At 43.9% G+C, this 26,603-nt stretch overlaps 1 protein-coding gene across 9 annotated transcripts in view; it reads right to left on the bottom strand.

Moving 5' to 3' along the window:
- Positions 1-26,603, bottom strand: part of Phactr1 (phosphatase and actin regulator 1) — a 424,574-nt gene that overhangs the window by 66,860 nt on the left and 331,111 nt on the right. For 8 of the 9 annotated variants that reach the window (XM_057786935.1, XM_057786937.1, XM_057786934.1 and 5 more), the window contains 3 exons: positions 23,693-23,773; positions 2,824-2,991; positions 295-501 (listed from right to left, as the gene is read on the bottom strand). In XM_057786935.1, the coding sequence (XP_057642918.1) occupies positions 295-501; positions 2,824-2,991; positions 23,693-23,773 (456 nt within the window). The remainder of the gene's footprint in view (positions 1-294; positions 502-2,823; positions 2,992-23,692; positions 23,774-26,603) is intronic. The other variant, XM_057786940.1, reaches the window with a different exon arrangement.

Raw genomic sequence — 26,603 nt, 5'->3', positions numbered from 1 at the left:
ATCGGTCACATAAATACAAAGTACATATTTACAGATACACATATGACAGATAACACCGAAGGCTCTTGGCATATGGCTGGCAATTGCATATCAAATGCTTCTTGACACAGAGACATAAACTCTGGTCATGAACTCATGTACCAACACACACATACAAACACCCAAACACCCCATGGGGTCATCTTCCCAGTGTTGCCTATTCAGGCTTCAGATAAAAAGAACCAGAGAGAAAGAAACTATCCCGTGAAGGGAGGGAGGGAGGGGGCTGTGCGCCTCGGAAGAGGTTGGACTTACCTGTTAAGTGGTTGGCAATCCGGGCAGTGGGTTTGGGAGGCAGGGCCGGGGGCTGCTTGAGAAGGGACAACTGCTTCACTGGGGTCTCCTCATGGTCTCCAGAGAAAGCAGCAGGTTTTTTGGGGGGCAGGAACAGAACTGGTTTGGCTGAAGGATCTTGGGACAGGAGGACTCCAGACTCACTGGCAGAGGGACTCTCTTGAGACACTGAGGGGACAATCACATGACACACAGGAGACATTACACAAACGCAGTGCAGGCCAGCCAGGCACACAGGACAGGGACACTGGCAGCCCAACAAGATAGCAGAGTGAAACCGGCAGCAGACCACAATGGCACAGGGAGAGCTAAAGCAAGGACAAGAGAAATCCAAAAAAGCGGGGGGGGGGGATGTAGGGGGAGGGGTAGGAAAGGGAGGATGAGGAAGAGAGAGGAGAGATGAGGAGAAGCAAGAGGGCAAAGGGGGAGGGGCAAGGGCATTGCCTCATGACAAAGGTCACCACTTCAAACTGAGCCTGCATCATCCAAAGTTCACAGATGCTCTGCTGTGTGACTCAGGAGACCACAGGCACGACCAACAGGACAATGGCTAACCAGGACTTTGAGTCCTCTCAAATGAACAAGAAGACCTGGGCCCTTTTCTCGGACCCCTGGGCTCTTCCTTTGCTGAGGGAAGAGAGAGATGGGCCACACACTGGTGGTTATTGGTGATGTCCACTGGGTCTCACTCTCTGGCCCTTGATACCTGGGTGGCAGTTGACAAGGTGGACACCAGCAGGCCACACACAGAGGCTTGAGTGGCTGCTCCTCCAGAGTGGCCAGGACTGAGGGCCAGGCTCTCAATGAAGACTCTAGTTATGAGGACACACTCTTGCCCTGCCCGGCACTGTAAATTCTCACAAGGCAGAGAATGTGCAAAGGCTCCACCTTTTTATTTGTCCAGTTCCTTCACTTCCTCCTTGCCAGACTTCCTGTTGTCTTCTTTATTTATTCCCTCCCTTCCCCTCCACCTTCTTTCCAGGTTCTCGTACATTCTAGGTTAGTTAACCTTGAACTTCCAATTCTCCTGTTTCTACCTCCTGAGTGCTGGGATTGCAAGGCATGTACCACCCTGCCTTGGAACTAACTAGATACTTGGTACTAGGGATTGACCCTAGGGCATCGTGCATGCTGGGTAAGCACCTTAGCAACTGAGTCACATCTTGGCTCCCACTGTCTGGTTTCAACTCTCCTCCATCTCTTCACTTGGGCCGGCCTCTTGTTTCCCCCACAGGAGCCTCCTGATAGGTTCCTTTGTTGAGTTGCCATGAGGAGGTAGCCTACTGCTTCCTACTGTGCTAACAACCTGGGTAAGCATGGTAAAACCCCGGGACTCGACTGGGGTGGTAGGCTTCACCTAAAGACTCCAACTGCCAGATTTCAGTGGTACAAGGGACATTGGGTTGAAAACTGAAAATCACTGTTCCTGCTTGAAAATTCTAAGGGGCAAGATATAGCTCAACCGCCTGTCCCCTGCCTTCCACGACTGTCACAAAGAGGCAGTGTATAAAGGATTCTTCCACTCTCCTGCCTTCCTTCTCCTCTGGAGAAAGTAATGTCTATGTAACAACTCAACCCTGCAAAGAACCCTTGACACTCTGAGTATTCCCCACCTCAGGGGACATTGTTCTAATCTGCGTTCAACAACAGCTGGCCAGGTCCCGCAGTGAAGCGTGAACACCAGCTTGGGAAGACTACCCCTCTTCCCTCCTCCCACTCGAGTAAAGTATGCACACAGACTCTGCACATGGCAGCGCCAGGTCTGTAGCCTTCTGGACCACACTCTAAGCAGTCCCTGAGGCTCCTTCCCCAGCCCATAAGACATGTGCTGTTCTTCTCTGTTGGATCATGTTCCAGGATAGGCTCCAAAACCACAGAGAAACCCTGTCTCAAAAAACAAAAAAACAAAAAAACAAAAAAAAAAAACCAAGACTCATCTTCCGGCTGCTTAGGAAGGCTCTGCACCTCTTGAAGAAGTAGACCAGAAGGAGGCAATAATCAGAAGGCATCCAAACATATCTACAGCAGGCTCCAGCTTAGCTGGGAAATTGTATACAATTCAACAAATGTGTTGATTGGCTGTAACTAGTACATTTACTAAACTGATCTGATCATTAAGAAGTATATTGGGACCAGAAATTAGACAGTGACGTCAGGCACAGGTCTAGAGAGGGATAGGATTCTTCTGATTTATCTGAACAAAGATGAGTCTTAGAAAACAAACAATATTTTAAACCATCAATATCATAAGAGGAGTTATAATATTTTTAAAGTGATTTAAGTCAAAAAAGTGTTTTTACAAACTATAAACATCATGTGAAGATAGCATTTATATCTTCTTAGACTCAGTCATGTGCAGACAAGTATGACATTAGTTTCTCCCACATTTCTCCGTCTTCATGCTCTAGATGGTTAAAATGGGCATCCCAAATCCTGCCAGGGGACTGTGACATCCTGGAGACCTACCCCCTGCCTCTGCCAGGTCATTACCTGGTCCGTCCATGATATCTGAAGCTTGGAGCACCTCAAACGAGCAGGGGTCCCTGGGCATTGGTACAGGCTCCATTTCTGACAGGGCAGGCAAAGACAGTTGGCTGGAGCTCAGGGACTGTCCGTTCTCCAGGGAGTCATCGTCATTCGATATGGAGAGCTCTCCATCTGTGGGAAAGAAGGAGATGGAAGAGTCAGATGAGGGGTGTCCTCGTGCGAGCCTCCCGTTGCACTCAAGGCCGCTAACAAGTCTGGATGCTCTGAGCCATCTTTAATAAGATCAGTGTCTGCATGCGACAGCAACTTTTGTTCTTAACACATGCACCTTTAAATAGAAAGAGCCCATATACTCCTTGAAAGTACATTTCAGCCATCCATTGCACTCTATCTTGTGTTTAATGTATTTAAGTTTTTTTCCTTTTTAAAATACTTGCTGAATTTTTAATTATGTGTAGTTGTGTCTATGTGTGGTGTGGTGGTTTGAAAGAAAATGGCCTCCAAAGACGGTGGCACCAATGGGAGGTGGGGCCTTCTTGGAGTAGGTATGGCCTTGTTGGAGGAAGTATGTCACTGTGGAGGCAGGCTTTGAGGTGTCATATATGCTCAAGCCACGCCCAGTGAGACTGTTCACTTCCTGTTGCCTGTACGATGTAGAACTCTCAGCTGCCTCTCCAGCACCATGTCTGCCTGCACGCCACCATGTCTCACTCTGATGATAATGGACTGAACTTCTGAACTGTAAGGGAGCCATCGCAATGAAATGCTTTCCTTTATAAGAGTTGGCATGGTCATGGTATCTCTTCACAGCAATAGAAACCCCAAGACATGTGGCCATGTGCACATGAGTAGAGGTACATGAGTATGGGCCAGAACAGGGTAGATCTGAGCTGTTCCTCTCTGTTGGCAGAGACTCATCTTTGGGCCTATTAGGATGTCTCAGCATCTTCCAAGAGAAGCATACTGGTTGCCTAGGTGACCATGGACCAAAGGGGGAGGCATTCCAGAGGGTGGTACTGGAGCTGCAGTAAGAGGCAGCTGTGAGCCTCCCAGTACAGCTACTGAGAACCGACCCCAGGTTCTCTGCAAGGACAGTGTGAGTTCTTAGCCACCAAGCCTCTCTTTAGCCCTTATTTTTTTTTCTTAATAAAAGTGAATGAAAATTGTTTTTTTCTTTTTTTAAAAAAATATTTCTTATAGTTTATTTAACTTTAGGTTTTTTTTTAATGTGCATTGCTATGAAGTGTCAGATCCCCTGCAATTGAATCTTCAGACAGTTGTGAGCTGCCATGTGGGTGCTGGGAATTGAACCCGAGTCCTCTGGAAGAGCAGTCAGTGCTCTTAACCACTGAGCCATCTCTCCAGCCCTTTCCTTTCCTTTTTAAAAGGTGTAGAAGCTTAGCAGGCAACAGAGACTGAAAAACCATGATTGAGAAATTTTACAGTAGGGCACAAATATTGCCAAGGCTATTGGTGGCTCTCCACAAACTCCACTAAGGCCCTATTGCTGAAGACAACACCCACACAATTCATTGAACATAGAGAAGCCAAGCTGGTGCCTACCTAGAACCTGCACCTCTACTGGCTATTTTTCATGGTACTGGAAGGTACTCTGCACGCTACCAAAGAAGAAAGGTAAACATAAATTTAGTTTAAAAAAAAAACCTTAATCTTCAGTGGTGGCCTGCCTGAAAGATACGCTGATACCATAGCAGCACAAAGCTTGTGGGAATAACCATCTAAAAATTTTATTTGAGATAAAGCCTACTCCATGAGATGGAATCCATACCCAGTGCTGCTTGGGTGATTAAGAACTTGAGACTATATAGGCCACAGACTTAGGAAAAATCCAGATGCTGTTGTTCTGCTAAAGGAACATAGCAATAAAATTATGTTATGGCTTTCTGCTATATAGATAGATATGAGCCTTGTTTGGCCATCATCAGAGAAGGTTCCTCCTATAGCAGGTGGAAACAAATACAGAGACCACAGCCATGCAATATACAGAAAGTGAGAGGTCTTTGAACACTCAGCCCTAAAAGGGATGTTTCCATCAAATCCTTCTTCTCAGTCCTCGGGGAGCTCTTCGGAAGAGGAGGCAGGAGAGAGTAAGTGCCAGAGGGGATGACAGACACCAAGGAATCAGGGCCTTATAAATACAAGAGGACCGACACACACATGAACTCACAGAGACTGAGGCAGCACACACAGGACCTTTACAGGTCTGCACCAGATGGGGTCCTAGAGCTGAAAGGAGAAGTGGACACACGCCTCCATCCCCAACACAGAAACCATCTCCAGTTGATTGCCACTTGCAAATGAAAGAGTAAGTTTTGTTCAAGGGAATCTCACATATGGAAACAAACCACTTGGGAGAGTAGGTCCCATGCCAACTAATACATGGCCAACACAAAAGAAACTCAATGGCATCTCTGGATATTTTTTGTGTCATAATGCTAAGTCTGGGCATTATCCCCCTACCACCACTCTCCAGGCCCTTTGTATGTATATTATAAGTTTTGGTTTGAGGTTTTTTATTGGGTTTCTTGTGTGTATGAAAGTGTGTGTCTCTAGGTCAATATGTGTTTCTTGGGCTTTTTCTTTGGCTCTCTTTATTGCCTGGTTGTTCTGTCATATTCCAATTTGTATGTTTTTGATTTATTTTATCATTCCTTAGATACCTGTTTTTTTCTTTCTTTCTAATAAGAGACAGGGTGTGAATTCAGATGGGAGAAGAGGTGGGGAGGATCTGGGAGTAGGGAGAGGAGAAACCATAATCAGAATATATAGTATGAAAAAAAGCCATTTTCAATGAAAGAAAAACAACAAAACAACAACAACAACAACAAAAAACATTAGTGAGCAAAGAAGCAGTGAGGACGTGCAGCTCCAGGTTCAAAGGAGATCATTCATCTGTTTACCTCTGTCCTCATTCGATTCTTGAGGCGAGTAAGCATTTAGGAAAATCTACAATCCCTACCTAACAGGCTGTGGCAGTCCACGGCAGCCAGGAAGTGCCAGGATCCTTTTGGTGCCAACCACCAACCATGTCAACTTTGATCTGCTTGAAGCTCAGTCCTTCACAGGGTCGATTTGAGGATCAAAGACTCCCGCTCAATGGCCATCTGTTAAATCAAAACTCCCCCTAGCGTGATTTCATCTATACCCAGGGAGTCTTAGATAGCTAAACGTTAAAGCCAAATTAATTTTTCAAGAGGACTTAAAGCTCTCTCAGTCAGATGAATAAACACCCAGATAAAAGACGAAGTCATACCCACTCAGAAACAGAGCCCATCAAAGCAACGGCCTGACTTAAAACTCGAGACAGACTTGGAGAAATGAAAGTGAGCTGAAGCTGAGGTTAATGTTCCTTTCATTATTCTCCTTTCAATGTTCTGATTTCATACACTGTGATATCTGATAGCGCTGAAATCCTTCACACCACTCCATTAGAACTGCCTTTAACAGAATGTGTGTTTGCTAGAATAATTTATTAACCCAACAGGCTGTAAACAGCACATGGTTCAAGGACCTGTAGTGTTTGACATGGATTGTCTATAAACATTAAGAAAAGAAATAGATAAAAACTCACTGAAGCAGACAGTCGCACACAATACTGGCCTTTGAAGGCGAGTTTGGCTCTCTTTACCTTCTTTTCATTTTACCTTTCTGCACACCCTAAATAGCAGCAGAGGTTATTATCTCGGAAATGAAAGATACAGTTACTACTTGTTAAGAAGAACACAAAGAGGGGGATGGAGAGATGGCTCAGAGGTTAAGAGCACTGGCTGCTCTTCTAGAGGTCCTGAGTTCAATTCCCAGCAACCACAAGGTGACGCACAAACATCTGCAGTGAGACCTGGTGCCCTCTTCTGGTGTGCAAGCATAGAAGCAGGAAGAACACTGTATACATAATAAATAATAAAAAAAAAATCTTTTTTAAAAAAAAGCACAAGAGCAGGTCAGGACCTTGAGACTAATACTACGGAGCTTACTTACACAGCTGAGCTGCAAGTCTGCAAGGCAAGGTAGGGAGAGCAGTGCCATGTTAATGTGACCTTACAGTATCCCCCATCATCTCAACACACTTCTATTTATCAAGTTCAAAATGTTATCATGGGAAGTGGCTCTGCAGAAAGTCCCTAGTTAGAGGGATGATGACATACTGACATTTGGTTTGGACACATCTCCAGGAGAACACTCTGATTCCGGAGGGTCTTAGCGCAACCACCAAGTTTTGCTGCTTTGGACCACTCATGCTGTTGAATAATGGTTGCTTGGTTTGAGAGTTGAGAGGACCACACAGATAACTGTGGGATAAAAGCTGCAGCTGCGGCCAGATTTCTCTGGTAGAAACCCATGACTCTGGTTTCTTTAAGGAAGCCAGTTTACAGTCTTGCTTGGAAGTTAGCTAACTGAGAGAAGTCCCATGGCTTCCTTCTCTTGGGATGTCTTCACTACCTCAAACTGGAGCTCCTTGTGGATGAAAAAGGGCCTTTGCTGGGTTACAAAGACCCAAGCTACTCTGCAGAGGGGTCATTCTTGGGAATTGTTGTGAATGATAAAGACACATTTTCATTGAAAAAAATTAAAAAGAGACAAAGAAATAAAAGATGTTGATGACACCCGCAATCTACTTAACAGGAGCAGTTTCTTCTTTCTGTAAATATTTTTCATGACTGTAATCTTACTATGTTTCAAAATTTTGTGTTTTGAGGCTGGAGAGATGACCCAGTGGTTAAAGGCACTGGGTGCTCTTCCAGAGAACCCAGGTTCAGTTCCCAAAACCCATATATTGGCTAACAACGGTCTTTAACTCCAGTTCTAGGAGATCTTACTCACTCCCTCTTCTGGCATCTGTGGACACTACATACACGTCGCACACAGACATACCACCAATACACATTTAAAACTTTAAATAATTGTGTCTTATTTTTAATTACTATTATGATCTCATTTACAGTTTTGTTAGCAATTATACTAAATGTTTACTTAACTTTCTCCCTCACATCTCTACTAAGCTTTAAAAATTCCCAAATAATTGCTTAGCTTGAAGGTAGTATAGCAATGCTGTGGGATATTGCTCTTGTACACTGAAAAGATTTGTCACTTGTATTTATTTAATAAAACACTGATTGGTCAGTAGCCAGGCAAGAAATATAGGTGGGGCAACCAGACTAGGAGAATTCTGGGAAGAGGAAAGGCAGAGACACAGTTGTAAGCTAGACATAGAGGACACAATATGAGAATGTTTGACTAAGAAAGAGAGCCAAGCCACAAGGCTAAACATACATAAAAATTATGAGTTAATTTAAGTTGTAAGAGCTAGTTAGCAATCAGCCTGAGCTAAGAGGTTAAACAGTTTGCAGTTAATATAAGCCTCTGTGTGTTTACTCGGGAATAAACAGCTGCAGGACCAGGTGGGATAGACACTTCCGTCTACATAGTATATGATGTTGATTGTACTATTTCCATTTAAGTATGAGTTATAAAATGTAATAGTGCAGATATTTAAGTCATAAAGGTATTTTCAATGTTCTATACCATTACAAAAAAATAGCCAAGAAGACCATCTTACACAGGATTTTTCTGTAATTAGAATTCTTATATCTACTGACAAATAAATGTTTCTGGTGTAGTTATCTAAAGATTTTTCTACTTTTACAGTTATCAGCAATTTGTAGAGCAATATACCTTAGTTTCTGGGAAGTTTTACATATCAATGATGTTAACTGTATCTACTGAGCTACCTATTTATCTCTACTTCATATATCCATCTTCCTACCAATCCATCTTTCTATTCACCCAGCATCCATCCATCGCCTGCATGTTTATCTACAAAGAACATATTTGTATACATATTTAGTAGAAATGAAAACTATTCCATAGATACAATTAATTCATAATCTTATTCATGATTAAGATGAGTAGTTACAAAAGTGAGAATCATTTTATTTGGATAGATTCATGCTTGAGGAGTGAAATGGTAAAAATATATTGTATGTATGCATGAGATTTTCAAACAATAAATAAACTATTATATTAAAAAAGAATAATGCTGCTATTTCTTAAATATTTCTATATTTAGAAAGACAGGTAGCTCGGTATATATAGTTAACATTGTTAATACTGAATATTTCTCAAATATTTTCATTATTACATTTTGTAACACATTATAAAGTGAGATAGTGTAACCAACATCACATATTATAATACCTTCAAGTCAAGTAATTAGCTGGGAAAGCTTGGTAGGGATGTGAGGGCAACCTGGATGTGACATCTGTCGTTCCATTGATCACCTGGGTTTGGTAGAGCTGACCTGGCTGACTAGGTGGGTGTCCTCGTCCTCCCTCATCACTCCATGTATATGTTATACGCTCCACTGAGAGGAGAATGGCCTTCCTGAATAGAGGAGGCCTGGTCTTCAGTTGAGGCCTTCAGTTCATGTAGCTATGCTCCCCCACAGAACCTCCAAACAAACTCAAGGCTCATTAATTCCAAAGTTGATTCATTCCAAGACTATTTTGGGTTTCTGTCTTCTTCTTTTTTAATTTTATTTATTTATTTATTTATTTATTTATTTATTTATTTTTATATACCAATCCCAGTTCCCTCTCCCTCCTCTCCTCCTGCTCCTCCCCCTTACCCTGATGCACCCCCATCCATGCCTCAGAGAGATTAGGCCTCCCCAGGGAAGTCAGCTAAGTCTGTTCCATCAGTTTGTTGAACTGCTAGTAAGCACTGTTTACCAAGCACTTTTACCAGCATTTCAGAGTTACCACCAGAAGAAGAAAGCCCCTGATGCCCCACTCCCAAGATGAATCACGCCCTCTCCATGACGAAGAGGAGGCAGCCGGGCTGTTTGTCCCCACTTCTATCTATCCAGGTCATCACTATCTCACTTTATCATGGATGAATTAGCCATTAAAATGATTTTGATGTTTCATATTGCATTTTAAAGGTCTCTGTGTTGATGGTTAAAATGGCACATGAAAATCTACAGCCATATGCTTCCTAGGAGAACTAGCAAAATGTGCCTAGGAGGATGTGGAAGACACAAAGGACGGGGCATTTTATCAGTGTGACGGGCTTGAGAATCACCATAGAAACAAACATTAGATGTCTATGATCAAGTTTTAGAGCTGATTAAGTGGGGTGGAAAGACCCTCCCTAAATGTGGGAGGTATGGTCCACTGACTCAGGTCTTGGATTTTAAAAGAAGGAGGATTCTGATCAATTAAGTTTGTTCAAAACTAAAGATATCCAAAAATTTATTCTCAGATATATGTCACCATGGAGAATGGGTGACAGAAGTTGAAGAGCTCATGAACACTGACAAACCAACAATATCTACTTTTAAAAAAAGGTTACTTGAACACTGCATCTTGTTTGAGAAGTGCAAGGTTCCTGTTTTTTTGGCATTTGAGATAAAATGAACGTCAGTCTTAACTCTGAAAAACTTTAATAAAGGTACACTCACTACAGAAGCTGAAATTCTTTCTTTCTTCTTTTCCAAGACAGGTGTGTGTGTGTGTGTGTGTGTGTGTGTGTGTAGCCCTTGTCCTGGAACTCACGCTGTAGACCAGGCTGAGCTCCACCTCACATCTCGATCTGCCTTTCTAGTGTTAAAGGTATGCACCACTGCCCAGATGGAACCTGATTTTTTTTTCTAAGCTATGGTGTTATGGCTTATAGAAAAACTTATGCTTATAAATGTAGTTCTAGTGGGATTGGAGAGTCCTTGTTTATTAAATTATGGTTGGATAAGAGTGTGGAGAAGAGCTGCTTTGCTTATACAAATACACAATAAAAATATTGAACCATTAACTCAATAAGTTTCATATTATTAAATTTAAATATAAAACTTCAAATTAGAATGAACAAAAATAGAAAGAATAGAGCAGTAGAAAACTACATATATTTTATATATATTTAATTCAGACTGTGCAGAGGAAGTCAGATGGATAGTTCTGATGTACTCATAGGACTTTCTGATTTTGCAAACTGTAATGCTGCAAAAAGTAGGAAAAAAAGCCAACTAGTGGGAAAATATGAGCTAAATATAGCTGACAAAAGAACAAAGTATTCCAAGCAGGATGAGTATTGGTGCAGGTAAATCAAAACCGAGTCCCAGGCATCACTTGGGAAACGTCTATAACCTTGCTGGGAATGAGTTCACTGTGACTGAAATGATGGTGCGGGTGATGCTGATGCAAGAGAGAGTTTGAAACAATGCCAATAACAAGTGTGAGAATGGAGAACAACACGCATGTGCTGCTGACGGTGACATGAAAATGGAAGATGCACGGAGGAGGCCAGGCCTCTGAGGGGAATCTGGGACAACGTAAGCAGAGTTTACTGACCATCAATTTGCCCCTTAGGACCACGAGGATGATGTCTGTTTATTTTTTACTGCCAGTGTGCACTGGATGTGAATGTGTGTTCATTTGTATGTGGGTACAGGTGTGTGATTTGCATGTGGAAGTCAGAGGTCAACTCCTTCTGCACCCTCTATCTTGTTTTATGAGACAGAGTCTCTCTCTGGCCTGGCAGCCTTAAGTAGAATAGGCTGACTGGCCAGCAAGCCCTAGAGATCTGCCTGTTGCTGCCTCTCTAGTACTTGGATTTACATATATATTCCACAGTTTTTTTTTTTTTTTTTTTTTTTTTTTTTTTGCAGGTCCTGGGCCTCAAGCTCAGACCCTCATGGTTTTCTGGCAAGCACTTTGCTGGCTTGGCCATCTGCTCAGCCTCTGGACGTTGACCAACATTCCAACAAGATTAGCTTGAGATGCTATTGACAGTTGATGGCTGCTGTGGGAGGGAGAGTCAGTTTCGTCAGGGGGTGTGGTCCATGCAAGGTTACCCATGCTCCAGGGGGTGGTGTTTCACCTGTGAGAATATGGGCAGCAATAACTGGACTCAGTTGGTTATACAAACAAAATGGGGGGCAGAGGAGAGAGAAGATGAAGAAGGAGAAGAAAGAAGAAGACAATGATGATAAAGATGAAGTTGGGAGGGGGATGTGAGGGAGATGTGAGTGGTCCATGAATAGTCAGAGAGGGTATATATGATCTAGATATGCTATATAAAGATATAAAATTGCCAAAGGAAAAATGCTTTTAGAAACTGTAAAAAGACACAAAACTATATAGAGAGTCTTATTAAGAGCCTTACAAAGTTAAATGCAAACCAACCAAACCAAACCAAACCAAAACACCCCATCCTCTCCAATTTTTGTCAAAAAGGAAAACCCATTCTTCACTCCTCTGGTTCCTGCCAGGAAGAATCCTCCCTACGTTTTCCTACTTCTCACCTAGTTCCTGGCTCTTCATGGAGTTAGCCCGTCACTAAGATGCAACCGCCGGTCCCCCATCATGGCCCACTGGGTACAGCTTCAAGCTATGCTTTCTTTCTTTCTCTAGACTGGTGTTAATTCAAGGCATGCTTATTACTTGCTGGGTGATTTGCGATGTTTTGGCCTGGGAGCAGGAGAGTGTCAGGTTCATTGGCAATGGCCTCAAGACTAGCTAATACCAGCCATCATGGTGAGACCCTACCTGACTTCCTGTTTATATCATTTCTCAAATGGTTCACAGGCACGGGTGGAGAAGGGCGACTGCAGTGGTCCCTCATCCTGAGCAATTTGGAAGGAGAACGTTTCCTCCGTCTTAGGAAAATGTAAAGGAAGGAGCCACAGACAGGCAACAGAAACAATGGTATCATGAACCACACTCTCTTTAGAAATTTGTGTATGAATGAACAGAAGCATGCTGATGAGAACCCCAATTTATCTTTGGAAGACATTGGTGGGAAGAGAAGAGGTGGGTAGATTAGAAAGGAGCATGGTCCCAGAGCACAGGGAAGCCTGCGCCGTCTTTGCCATTACTAGCTTACAAGTTACTTGACTTTTGGGGACCTCAATTTCTGTCCCTTTAAACAAATGAACTGACTGCATTAGATAATACTAAACTTCCAGATCTTCACTGAATAGGGTGCTGGGAGATACAAGAAGTCCCCTAATACCTGCGAATTAGCCTAAATTTAGAACAGATGAACTAAACAGTCAGGCATTTTACATCTAGGTTTTCACTCTGGGTAGAAAACAAGTACTGGGAAGTAAATAGATAGATTTCTGGCTTACTTTAGATAAAGTTTTAATTTTATGTAAAAAAAATCCAATAAAATTTTAGTGTAGATCTAGAGCTTTTTGTTCCTTTTATAAAAACCCTCTGAGCACAGCAGAAAGATGGGCAGGAAGCAAGGAGTGAATATTTCTGCATCTCCAATGCCAAGTACTATATTGGACATTTTATTTATGATGGCAATAATAAGAGCCCTTCAAATAGCATTGCAGATATTTTCTATGTGCCAGCTCTGTCTTAATGCTCCTTCTCTCTCCTCATCAGCCCTCCCCTCTTCTTCTCGCTCTGCTCCTCCTTTCCCCTTCTTTTTCCTCTCCTTTCTTTCGTCTGTTCTCCTGTCTGTTCTCTTTGTTCTCTCCCTTTTCCCTCAACACCTCTTTCCTCTTATTATCTATCTATCTATCTATCTATCTATCTATCTATCTATCTATCTATCTATCTATCTATCTATCCATCCATCTATCATTTATCTTCATACTTACAATCCACCATCCAACCAACCATCCGTCCATCCGTCCATCCATCCATCCATCCATCCATCCATCCATCCATCCATCCATCCACTGGATGAAGATAGTATCCAAGTGTTATGTGACAATTTTAGACTGGAAATCTTTGGAAATGTTAGCTAAACAGCATCCTCACTGGGGACACATATGTGTTAGCATTTACACTCACATGACAATGCAAACAGATTCTGATTTGCTGATGATCATTAAGAGGTTTAATTAAAATAAAACAAAATAATGACTCCCAGCTATGTTCAAGCAAGTAATTATCATTGCAAAGACGTGTAAGAGGAATCTCATGCAAGAAGCTGTCAACTGCTTTTTCCCTCGGAGACAGAGCTACTGTTGAGCTTTTCTGGGTTCTCATTTCAGCTTCCCAGAGATAATTTTTGACTACAAAGGGCATCTTATCAAGTGGCTAATGAGGAGTTGAATGGTGATTTCTGTGGGAAAAGCACCAGCCATGGGCTCAGTCCTCATCACAGGGGCTCATGTCAGTGAGCCGCAACGCTCAGTCTTATTTTTTTTTTTCTGAAATTAAGCACATTTGCAAATAAACTAGAAAATCCCCCACACAAAAAGAGGGCAGACACACTCATCTCTCTCTCTCTCTTTGTATGTGTATGGAATATATGTGTATATGAGCTCTCTCTCTCTCTCTCTCTCTCTCTCTCTCTCTCTCTCTGTGTGTGTGTGTGTGTGTGTGTGTGTGTGTGTGTGTGCAGGCATGTACATTCATATAGAGACCCAAAATTGATGCCAGGTGTCTTTCTTGACTTCTCTTTATTTGTTGAAGCAGGGTCTCTTGCTGAACCTAGAGCTTGCCTCTATAGCTAGCCTACTAGCCAGCTTGCCCCAGACCTCCTGGCGCTCATTTCTCTCCCTTCTGAGTGCTGGGGTTATATCCAGCTGCTACACCCACCTGCCCTGCTCAGCTTTTATGTGGGTTCTGGAGATCTGCAGTTTGGTCTTCACACTTACATGACAAGAACTTTGTCCACCGTGCCATCTCCCCAGCCCAGAGCCACCATTCTGCAGCCCACAAAGATGTCATTTTAATAACAAGATACATAGCTTTGCAAGAGCTTGCTAATGCCATACCCTTCGAAATCATCATCCTCAAAGACATCAGCTGCTTTGTAGCCAGGGAAACCCAACAGCTGATAAGAAACAAGTCACCCAGGGATGTCACTGATGGATTAAAGCTTTAAACCTCAGAAGTGGCAACGGCTCCCTGGCGTGTGTCAGCTTTGGAAGAAGCATGTCCTTCAATTTGTCTGATTAAATGAAATGGTGCTACTGAGCGTTCACACCACTTTAAGCATGGAGCACAGAAATACTACCCATTAATGAATTGCTTTTATTTGGTGCTTAAGCATTTAAAAACTTCAAACTCTTATTTTCCTCCAATTAATCCATTAATTAATCACAGTCAGGGGCTCACTAGGAAACCTGGGAGACTTCCAAGTCATGATCCTTCTGTCGTAGCTACTTAAGTAGTAGTGAGTAGTCCATTCTTTTTCCATGATGAGGACAAATGATACCTGGGAAGATAATGTGCTTTGTGTGATGGTGGAGGTTGGTGGATGATGGAGGAGCAACACAAGAGTGAATGATACAGGTAGACAAAGCCTTTGGGGGAATTCCTCCGTTCCTGGGTGTGCTGGTGAGGTGGTTGTGAAGAGAAACAGGGAATCAACAGCACATTAAAGGAGCATGAAGATCAAGACAAGGTTCATGGTGGAGCCCATAGCTCATAGCTGTCAGCTTCTACTTCAGGTGTGTGAGGATAGCCAAAATCGGATGGTCCCTTAATCCCCTAACAACTACATGCAAGTAAGGCCCAGAAGAGGGTTTAATGGCTCATCATTCTATTGCACTACCAGGGACATGAGGAGGCCCCCTAGCTGGTGGCAGAATGCCTTCAATGGAGTAGGCTAAGGACCAGGAATTGAAGGCAGAAATGATCCAAAGACTGGTATAGTTGGGAATTCTGAGATATAGTCAACTAAAAGCACAGTTCAAGGAAATGTAAAAGGTGTTCTGTATCTTCTCTACACATAAAAGGAAAGGCAGGACCAGAGCCCAAGGATTGTGTCTCCTATATGACTACTGGTGCTTGTGGGATGAAAGCTAAATATCCCACTGACTTGTCTAACTCTGCACAAGCCTTAGAAGTATGGTGTCAGTAAAAGTTTTCTAGGTTACAGGCAACTCTCTCTCTCATCTTTCCTTCCTCCCTCCTTCCTTTCCTTCCTCTCTTCTCCCTCCCTCTCTCTTTCATTCTTTATTTGTTCTTTCCATACATCCATTTATTCATTCATTCTTTTAAAAAAAAGCAAATAGCCTTCAAATGTTTTATTCTCCATGTTACCATTAACGTCAGTGAAGGTCAGTAGTGGTGGAGAGATGAGGTATCAGAAGGCAGGGGAGCTTATGGATGGACATGTTATCTGCCTAGCCCAAGGAGCCTCACTGCCCTGAGCTCACAGGAGGAACCCAGACAGAAAGTGGAAAGGCTGGTATCAAGTGGGTCTTCTCACGAGAACCCACACTAGGGACCAGCTCCTGTCTAGTAGTCAGGTCTGCAAATTCTAGGGTAATTTTAAAGAATCTGTGGGCAAGACTTTTCTTGTCTTTAGAGAGAGAATACCGCCCATGGCTATTCTTCTGGAGACCGTGGTGCTAGAGCCATTGCAGCCAGTGTGTCATTACAAGAACTTGCATCGCATGAAGATGGTATCTCTTTACTAGGCCACATCATTGACAAATTAACCAATACTGGTATGACCACACCATAGACTATCACACAATACTCATTCATTCATACAGGCAATAAATATCAAGCAAACAAGGACAAACTCTAAGCCTTGTTCAAGGCACCTGAGACATTCTAAACGACAAACTTGTAATATCTAATGCCTTGAGAAAGTTTCATTTTGTTTACTGTGTTAGACTTTATGAGTCTAATTTTTTTTTTGTTGCCTGAAGCCAGAGCATCCTAACTTACACCCTGCCGACTACATATTGGCTTCACAGGTAGCTGAAACACAGCTATGACTATATAGCGTAAAATAATTGAAAGAACCCTTTCTGATCTTTCTCTTCCTCATGCATTGACATTTTGGAACATCATCCCATCCTCAAGTAAACCACAGTTGTCTTCACAATGCTGCCCATTTCCGGTTTGCTTTTTAATTCTTTGGCACCTTCTCATCCGAGGAAGTTTCTCCTTACTCTCAGATTACTTTTGACCACTGGAACATTAAATATTGAAAGTCCTTGGGGTTTTTTTATATCAAGGTCTTCATTTGTTTTCTCTCAAGAAACTACCATCCGTGTTCCCGCTGGACTCCAACTATGATGGTTAATCATCACCATCAGTTCGACTGGATTTAGAATCACCTGGGAGACACACCCCTGTGTAGGCTTATGCAAATGTTTCCAGGGATGTTTAACTGGGCAGGGATGACCCATCCTGAATGGTGGCACCAATCTACAAACCAGGGTTTCAGAATGAAGAAAAAAAGAGAAAAGGAGAAAGCTAGATGCGTGGCAGTATTCAGCTCTGTCTGCTCCCTGACTGCAGACACAATGTGACCAGGTGCCATGTTTCTGCCATCACAGCCACCCTTGCTGGCATGTCCCCACCGTGATGGTTTGTAACCTCAAGCCACAAACCAGAATAAATGTTTTCGGAATTGGATTTCGCCAAGTATTTCATCACAGCAGTGATAGGCGTAAGTAATCATGAGTGTATATCTAGGAATTCCAAACCACATCTATCCCAGACCTCCCTCTGTAGCTTTAGTGTCTGTCAGTCAGCTGGATATCTCGGTCCATGAAGTTAATCACAACGATATTGTACATTTGAAATTCACTTCTCTGGGCTCCTAGCTCCGTAAATGGTTCCTGTATCTTTCCACCTGGTTACCTGAGCCCCTTTACTCTTCTCCCTTCACACCCTCAACTCTAAATGATTCAAGAGTTCTTCTGACTTCATCTCTTGTATAACTTTCTAGTCCAATGTCACCCTTATGCCTATGACTTTCATTCCTGTCGCCCATTATCCTGTACTCTGAAGCCCAGTGACTATGACTGGCTGGTTTCCCTGATTCATGTCTTTTTTTTATATTAATTTATCTATTTATGCAGTATCCTGCCTGTTGGCCAGAAGAGGGCACCAGATCTCATTATGGGTGGTTGTGAGCCACCATGTGGTTGCTGGGAATTGAACTCAGGACTTCCAGGAGAGCAATCAGTGCTCTTAACTGCTGAGCCATCTCTCCAGCCCCCCTGATTCATGTCTTGGACTCTCTCCCAGTCATCCTCTCCTGATGTGGGAAGGTCATTTGTCTATCTGTTGCTTTCATTGGTTAATTAATAAAGAAACTGCTTGGCCTGATAGGTCAGAACATAGGTGGGTGGAGTAGACAAAACAGAATGCTGGGAAGAAGGGAAGTGAGGTCAGACGCAATGGAGCCAGCCGCCAGGTCAGACATGCTGAATCTTTCCCCGGTAAGCCACTCCTTGTGGTGCTACACAGATTATTAGAAATGGGTTAGTCAAGATGTGAGAGTTAGCCAAGAAGAGGCTAGAGCTAATGGGCCAAGCAGTGTTTAAAAGAATACAATTTGTGTGTTGTTATTTTTGGGCATAAGCTAGTCAGGCAGCTGGCAGCCAGGCAGCAGGAACGCAGCCCGCTGTTCCTTCTATACCCTCCTGCAGGATAAATGTTGAGGTTGTGACTCTGATGGGCAGAGAAGCTGTCCTAAAGCTCTGCAAATGCCCTTATGAAAACAGGCATGGAAAGGGTAGAGGGCTCCAACCTACGTGTCCTGCCTGACTCCTTACTGGGCAGATAGGAGGATGCTCATTCTTAAACTTCATTTCTTATTGGTGCTTCCAATGGTGCTGAGCCTTCATCTCTGGACACCCTCACCCCTTCCCATCTTCTCTAGGACAACCTCTGCCCATCTTTTAGCATTCTCAAGCACTCTCCCTTGCAAGGTGCCTTATAAGAGAACCCTGGCCTGTGGAGTAATAGTTCCACACACTACGTGGAAGTCAGTTACTTCCCCCACTGTACCTACCAAGTTGTCTGTGTCTACTGTCAGGGCTGTGGGCTGGGTTAGCCAGGGAGCCTGCCCTATTTACTAGCACTTCTGCTTCTTAGAACAATGCCTGCATGCTCAGAATGGTGTCACACACCTTTTATACCAGCACTTGGGAGGCAGAGGCAGGCTGATCTCCGTGAGTTCAAGGCCAGCCTAGTTTATAGAACAAGTTCCAGGGCAGCCAGGGTTACACAAAGAAACCCTGTTTGGACAAAAACAAAGACACACAAGTTTTAAAAAGAATAATGCCTGCAACATGACAAAGTGCTCAACCAACCCATGATGAACAAAAGTCCACTCTTTGCTAACTTATACTCGGGGATAACATTAATCAATTCAATCTTCTGGCTTGGGCAGTGCTTCTTTTCTTTCTTTTTCCTGAGAATTTGGTGTTGCCTAAGAAGATATTTACTTGTTTATTTACATATGTGTGGGGTGGTGTTGGTGTTGGTGTGTGTGTGTCTGTCACATGGAGTACAGGTGCCTGCAGAGGTCAGAAGAGGTTATGGTTAATCAGGGTAAATCAGTGGTATATCCCTGAACTGGAGTTAAGGCATTTGTGAGCACATGGATGCTGGGACCCACACTCAGGTCTTCCAGAAGAGCTGCGTACTCTTTTCTTTGTTGTTGTTTGTTGGTTTTTTCTTTTTTCTTTTTCTTTTTCTTTCTTTCTTTCTTTTTTTTTTTTGACAGGGTTTTTCTGTGTAACAGCCCTGGCTGTCCGGGAACTAGCTCTATAAACCTGGTTGGCCTCAAACTAACAGAGATCTCCCTGCCTCTGCATCTGTCTCCCAAGTGCTGGGAGTAAAGGCGTGTGCCACCACCGCCTGGCCAGCATAGAGTCTTACTCCTTCCTGCCACCTCTCCAGCCCCAAATTAAAGGAATATTTAATTACAATTTCTCTTTGTCCTCTTTATCATGTAAACCACTTCTCAAACATGTCAACTGAATACCTGGAACATTTTAATAGGTGGATTTTTACTTAGACGACTCCAGTGAACAAGTGTGAGCGATTTTATTGTAAGAAGTTCTGAGCCGCTGCACTTGGCTTTCTGCTGTGGTTACTGAAAGCAAACACTGTATCCTCATTTCCACACAGTTACTACAGATCACAGCTCCCTGTAGATGCCATCTGTAGGCACGACATCAGAGAAGCTAAAATGGGACAAACCGCAGTGTCTGGTAAAGGTTGTGAAAAGCATTTCCCATAAACGTTAAAAGACTTTAAAAGTCCACACACCTGGGGCCAGATAAATAAGGGGATTTCGGAAGGCCACAGCCAACATTTGTCTCCTCTAATATGGAGAAGAATTTTTATTTCCATTTTGAGAGGATGATGACCTTTATATCAAATATCAGGCTACAGGCAGGAGGGGGTGGTGGGAATCATCCATTTTGAGAACTCCCGTTGTGAGTGTAACAGCTCCTGCCAATGCAGTGGTTCTCAATCTGTGGGTCACGACCCCCAAAGGGGTCACATTTCAAACATCCTGCATACCAGATACTTACATTGCGATTCATAACAGTAACAAAATCACAGTTTTGAAGTAGCAACGAAATAATTTTAGGGTTGGAGGTCACCGCAACATAAAGAACTATATTAAAGGTGGCAGCATTAGGTTTGCTCACCTGAATAAGGACAACAAAACAGCAAAATCCCCAAGCTTACACCCGGACATACTTTATTTTTATTTGCTGTAGAATGTTATCTGAAATTCTAGTGCTTTCTGGAGAGCTACGTTACTCACGGGCCACTCATCCGTTCTAGTCTTTCCCAGAAGCAGACACATCCTCTGGGTTTCCCTTCCCTTCCATGTGGGATCCTTTGTCTTCTGAGTGAGCTGTGGTGGCCTCAATTATGTCATGGTAGGCTGCCACAGGTAAGGGGCAGGCCCGGCTGGCAATGCAGGAGGGATGTAGGGCTTTCCGAAGCAGAGAGCTGGATTCTCTCTCATAGTTCCTCCCCCTTCCCGCCCCTGCCCTCCCCCCTTTTCCCTTCCCTTCCTTTTCTCTTCCTCATCTCTTTCCCTTTCCTTTTTTCTGTCTCCTTCCTTCTCACAAGAAGCACATTTATGGAAGAAACACGCTCATTCTATGTGACACAAGTCACGAGGTGCCGGGAAACCCAGGGGTCACAGCATCATGTTAACAGTGTGGTTTCTATTCTGCACATCCCAGGCCACATGAACTGCGTAGAATATTCGAATGGCCTCTGATTGCTAAGATCATCTATCACTCACGCGAAACTAACAGGAACTCTGCGAGGCTTTGTGCAACCACAGCACCTCAAAAACATTTCGGTCCGAGGACATTCATGAGACTCAGGGGGTAAACACACTTCACACGTCTGGGAAAGATGAAGCCTACAACATTCACAGGGGCGCCTCCTCAAGGCTACGGAAGCAGTAAACACCTCTAGAAGAGGGAAGAGCAGGCAACTGATGCCTGGTGAGACTGACGCCAGGAAAACTGCCTGGAAGAGGACTCCGAACTGTCCGTCCAGCTGCCTGAAGGTTGTCTAGATAGCTCGGGAGATACAGATGTTATGAGTCATCCTAGGCTGGGCTCTTCAGTGATGCCTTTGAGTAGTCATCCCTGCTCCTGGAAGTAACCCCTCACCCACATTCCTGTAAGGAACTCCAAAAAGCTCACAGGCTTACTAAGTTAGATTCAGAGTGACTATGGTCTGTAGGGGGTTCCCCATCTGGGTGAGCAGACACATGTGTGCTGTGTCTCACTAGTAAAAGGGTCACATGATCATCATCAGCTCTGAGGGAAGAAAGGGCTTGAAACAATGTAAGATATGGCGATGGGAGATGGAGATGAGAACATATTAATGTTTCTTGAGGATTTGTGTATTCACCACGGTCATAATTCATATTGTCTCATGCAGTCAATACCACAACAATATTATCCATACTTTGAGATTAAAAGAATAGAGGCACATGACTTAATAAAGTTAACTAAAGCCACGAAGGTAGCTGGGTGTGGAATTAGAAGTGTTTCTGAGGGGTATGGCTGAATTAGGATCTTGTTATGGAGTCCTGACAGGCCTTAGACTTGCATAGATGCCCCTGCCGCTGCCTTTTCCTCCCAAGTGTTGCTTATTACTATTATTATTGAGATAGGGCCCTATGGAGCTATGTAGTTCAGGGTGGACTTTCATTAAGTTATATGTCATAGCTGGCCTTGAACTCCTAATCTTCCTGTCTCTATCTCCCAGGGGCTGAGATTATGGGCATGCGAAGGCTGCAGGAGAGAAAAGAGGGAAGGAGGCAGGAAGAGCTGTTTAGCGGCGTGGAAACCGGCTTGGGCTGTCAGCGCAGGATTGAAGCACTTGCTACTCATTCTCTAAGATCACACCTGCACTCGGGCGGGCGTCTGCGGCCTCTCCTGGGAGTGAATGTGAAGAGAAACTTGTGGTGAAGTGTGCTGATGAAGGTTAATGCCAGGCAGGGTTTGGGGACCGTACTGAAAGTGTGCCCTTGGAGAAAAGTGACAAGATGAAAGATTCCACCCCCAGAGAGAGAGATGTGTTTAGCCTCTTCCAGGTAGAAGTGGAGAATGTACCTCACCTTAGGGACTCAGGACCCCAGGAAGCTCAGGTACTTAGCCTCGTTTCCCTCCTGTGTCTCTTGTCACCAAGGCAGGGGGTACGGTGTGTGTGCCACTTTCTACTTGCATTTCAGACTGTTAATCTGGGCAATGGTTAAATGTTTCAGACATACTGCTGAGAAGGCCCGTAGTGGTAATGGATGAGGTGACATGCTGCAGCAGAGTGTGTTAGTTTTATGTCAACGTGACACGAGCTAAAGTCATCTGAGAGGACGGAACCTTGACTGAGAAAATGCCTCCGTTAGATCGGGCTATACGCAAGCCTGCAGGCCATTTTATTAATTAGTGATTGATGGGGGAGGGTTTTCTATTGTGGGTGATGCTCTCCTTGGCTGGTGGTCCTGGGTTCTATAAGAAAGGAGGCTGAGCAAGTCATGAGGTAGCAAGTCAGTAAATAGCATCTCTCCTTGGCCTCTGCATCTGCTCCTCCCTCCAGATTCCTGCCCTGTTTGGGTTCCTGTCCTGACTTCCATAGGGGATGAACAGCGGTATGGGAGCATAAGCAGAATAAACCCTTTCCTCCTCAAGTTGCTTTGGTTATGGTGTTTGATTATAGCAACAGTAACCCAAACGAAGACAAGAAGTAAGGCCCCAGTGTAGAAAACAGCTGAAGTACAGCATTGTACCAGGACTCAGAAACATAAGCTGCCTTTACATATTGGGACCCACAAGGGATTGGAGAAAACCCACAAAAAAAATCACTGCAAACAGACTGCCCCACGCCAGCCATAGGAGCACTTGATTATTGGGGTGAACCCAGGAAGTCAAATAGCTCATGATCTGGCCCCTCCAATAACACCATCTGGACTAGCACAGACTTGACACAGACGGCTAAAGAGTCGAAGGAGACTGGAAACAGCTGGCTTTTCAGGTACAACCCCTGGAGGACTGCACCGTCAGAGTGAGAGAAAGCAGAGGGAGGGGAGGAAGAGAAAGCAGAAGAAAGGGAAGCCAAGAGAGTGGGGAAAGAGATCTATGCAAGCAGGCTCAACATCAAAGACCAGAGCTCTCAGGGAACAGGAGCAAAGGCCTGTTACTGTGTGACACTGTGATCATTCATATTTAACGGGGATAACATAGCAAACAAAAGATGAGGTACACAGCACCAAACACAAGCTTCCGAGAGTGAGGGAAAAATGTGCTAAGAAAATCCTATTGGGTTGTGGCTTTTTAATCTTTATTTTGGGAAACCCCAGAGTTCACACAAACACGGAGCAATTACATTTGCCCTGGTGCAGGGCCTACATCTTTGTGTGTGTGTATACGTGTGTGTGTACATGCTCGTGGTTGATTTGGGTAGCACCATATCCTTTCTTCTCATCCAATACTGATGTTTTTATTGCTTCTGCTACATTCTCTCTTCCTCTAGAATCAGCAGGTTTTAAGTGTTCAAATCCTGACTGAAGTGATGTGGATAGCAAAATGCAGAACCGGAAATGAATATGTACACCTTGCTGGGCCTGCGGACAACAGACAGCCTCTTACCTTTATCATAGATTTCCTTCAAGACCCCTCTCTTGATCAGCTCCTCTCTGCTCTGCCTCATCGATATCTTCCTTTCCAGAGCTGCAAGCAAGAGACAAGAGAGGCAGTGTGAACGGTAGCCATTGTCCTCCTCCCCCTGAAGGATCCACCTGTTAATGGACACTGTCATCTCATGAACGCCTATGAAGCACGTTTTGCTGATGGTAAGCCAATGACACCAGGTAATGTTTTGACTCTTCAAAATACTCTTCGAGTTACCTCTAAGGCAGGTTTGGTTATTGAATCTGATGAATGACTTCTGCCTCTGCCTCTGCGTGGAGAAGCTTCACATCTCGTCAGTCGCACGACTACTGCATAAGGGGACTGGGACTCAGCCTCTGTTTGGGGCTCTACCTCTCAGTCAGGGGCATATCCCCGAGCTTGGCTGCTCCTGTCAGACAGGCTGGGCATTGAGGCATCTCGGCATTTCGCCAATCTGACTCCTCACCGAGGCTCTCATTGTTTTTCCAATGTAAAAATTAAATAGAGGTACGTATTTAGATATTTATCTCTGGAAATGTACCCTGTACTGGGATGGTCCACGAAGACCCGCGAAGATCTCTGCTTCACCTCTCTATGTAGCTGCATGTGGGAGAAGCCACATGAGGAATGAACTTTTCCCAAGCCAGGTGTTTCTCCGGCTGAGCCACATGTGTGGTAGGTGGGGTTAGAGAGGAGGAGAGAGTTCTCCTATGGGAAGAGTGGGCGTAATGGGGACCAGCGAAGGGAAAATAGACACAAAGGACCCACGGGAGGCATGCTGAGAGCCTCTGAAGGGAAGGAAGTCCCTTCAGCACCTGCAATCCCATCTCTGGTAAACACGGGGCAGTGGGGAGGGGGTTATTTCAGTGGCCATGTCAGCCTGAACAGTTCTACATCCATCAAGAGCATAGCTACTTAGGGGTGACACGCTACTGGCAGAATGGAGGAGCAAAGTCATGTGCAGCTTACTTAAACATACTCACGCACACACCTTAACAGAATTTAGAATAAGAAAGGAGTGGGCAAGAAGCCAAGCCTTGGTGGGAGCCTATGATCTCTGGGACATCAGACACATCTCTTTGCTGAAGACAGATGCCTCACCCCTGCTATTCTGATTTCACAAGTTCTGAGTAGGGCTGCGGCACCTTGATTTTGATAGAAAGATCTCTGGGTTGTTGTCAGGCTCGGCTAGGCTCACACTCTCTGATAATACAGTTTGATGAAGCATTTCTTACCATTCAAGTCCAAACATAATCTGCACCAACACCTAATAATCTCTCACTTGAATCACTCATTCACTATGTAAAAAGATACCTTTCTATTTGTCAACATGGGCCAACTGGTCCTCAGAATGAACAAGCCTAGTGTTTTTCTCTGCTAGGTGGATCACGTGGACAGTTTGCTTCTGGAACAACTACCTGATCGTGTTGCACGTGAAAAAACTTGTAGGGAGTAGAACTGTGTTGGAGGAATTTGGGTGACTGGGAGGTGTAGCTTTGAAGGAGACATTGGGGTGTCAACACTCCTTTGTATTTGTTTCTTAAGTGCCATGATAAAGGCGATTTTGAGCCACTACATATTGCCTGTGATAAAACGATGAACTGCCACAGTCCTGCATGGGCATACAATCATGGATTGAAAAACTCTGAATCTAAAATAAATCTTGCTTGCTTTTCAATTGACTTTCTCAAGCGTTCTGTCACAGTAACAGAACGCTAAATCCATTTAGTAATGCCATCCCATGGAGCGGAGGAGGGGTAAGCGTTCTTGTCACATAATAGGCATGGCTCTTCGTGGCTGCTCTGCCAGTGTGATCTTACAGCCCTTACCACAGTTTTACAAGAGCAACTTGAGCAGAATTCCCAGTATGCCCATGCAGGGATCCAATAATCCATTGTAGTAGTTTGAATAAGAATGTGTTGTCGTCACCCCCCACCCCACCCCATCCCCAGGATGATCTATTTGAATTCTTAGTCACCAGGGAGTGGAACTTTTTGAAAGGATTAAAAGGCGATTAGGAGGTAATGACCTGTTGGAGGAAATGTGTCACTGGGGGTAGGCTTTGGGGTTTCAAAAGTCCACAGTAGGCCCAGATTCTTTCTTTATCTGCTGACTGCAGATTAGGATTAACGACCTCAGCTACTTCTCCAGGGCCACGTCTGTCATCATGTTCCCTGCACTGATGATAATGGACTAACCCTCTGAAACTGTAAGCAAGCCCCCAATTAAATGCTTTCTTTTATAAGGGCTTTTTGGTTTTAGTTTCTCTTCAAAGCAATAGAACAGTGACTAAGACATTCATCCTTACTCTCTTTCTGTCACATGGTGTCACAGCAGTTCTGTGACTCAGCCACCTTCAGGGATTTCCCACCAGGCTTGAATGGTCCTCACATACTGATAAAACTATCTGGATCACTGCCCTAAATGCCAGACAAACCAGCCTTGGCCTTGGGAAAAATTTGTTAAACCAGAAGCTGCAGACACACCCAGGCAGAACAACCCTCTTCTCTCTTTTTCTTTGTAAAGAAATAGTCATACTCTGGCTGTTCTTATAATACTGGCTTTGGGCCGATTGTCTAGGGCTCAGTGCTTCTTTGTTTGAAATCTTAACTAGTTCCATGCCTGGATGGGCCATCTCTGGTGGGAACTCTCCTGTAGTTATCTTAGGGGATTTCAGGTTTGGTAGGATGGTGCCAGAGACACATGAAGAAAACACATTATCAAGGTAGTGACCCAACTACTGTATTATTATTATTAGCGGTGGTAGTAGTAGTAATAGCTGGGTCAGTTCTTCATAACCCACAAGGTCAGAGATGAGACTGTTTATTTACTGATTTTTTTTTTGTGGTGAGATTTAAATCATCTTTGTCCATACAGTCTAAAGTCTTCT

Source organism: Chionomys nivalis, chromosome 13, assembly GCF_950005125.1.
Source record: "Chionomys nivalis chromosome 13, mChiNiv1.1, whole genome shotgun sequence".
NCBI classification, from domain to species: Eukaryota; Metazoa; Chordata; class Mammalia; order Rodentia; family Cricetidae; genus Chionomys; species Chionomys nivalis.
This window is presented reverse-complemented; position numbering and strand designations above follow the sequence as displayed.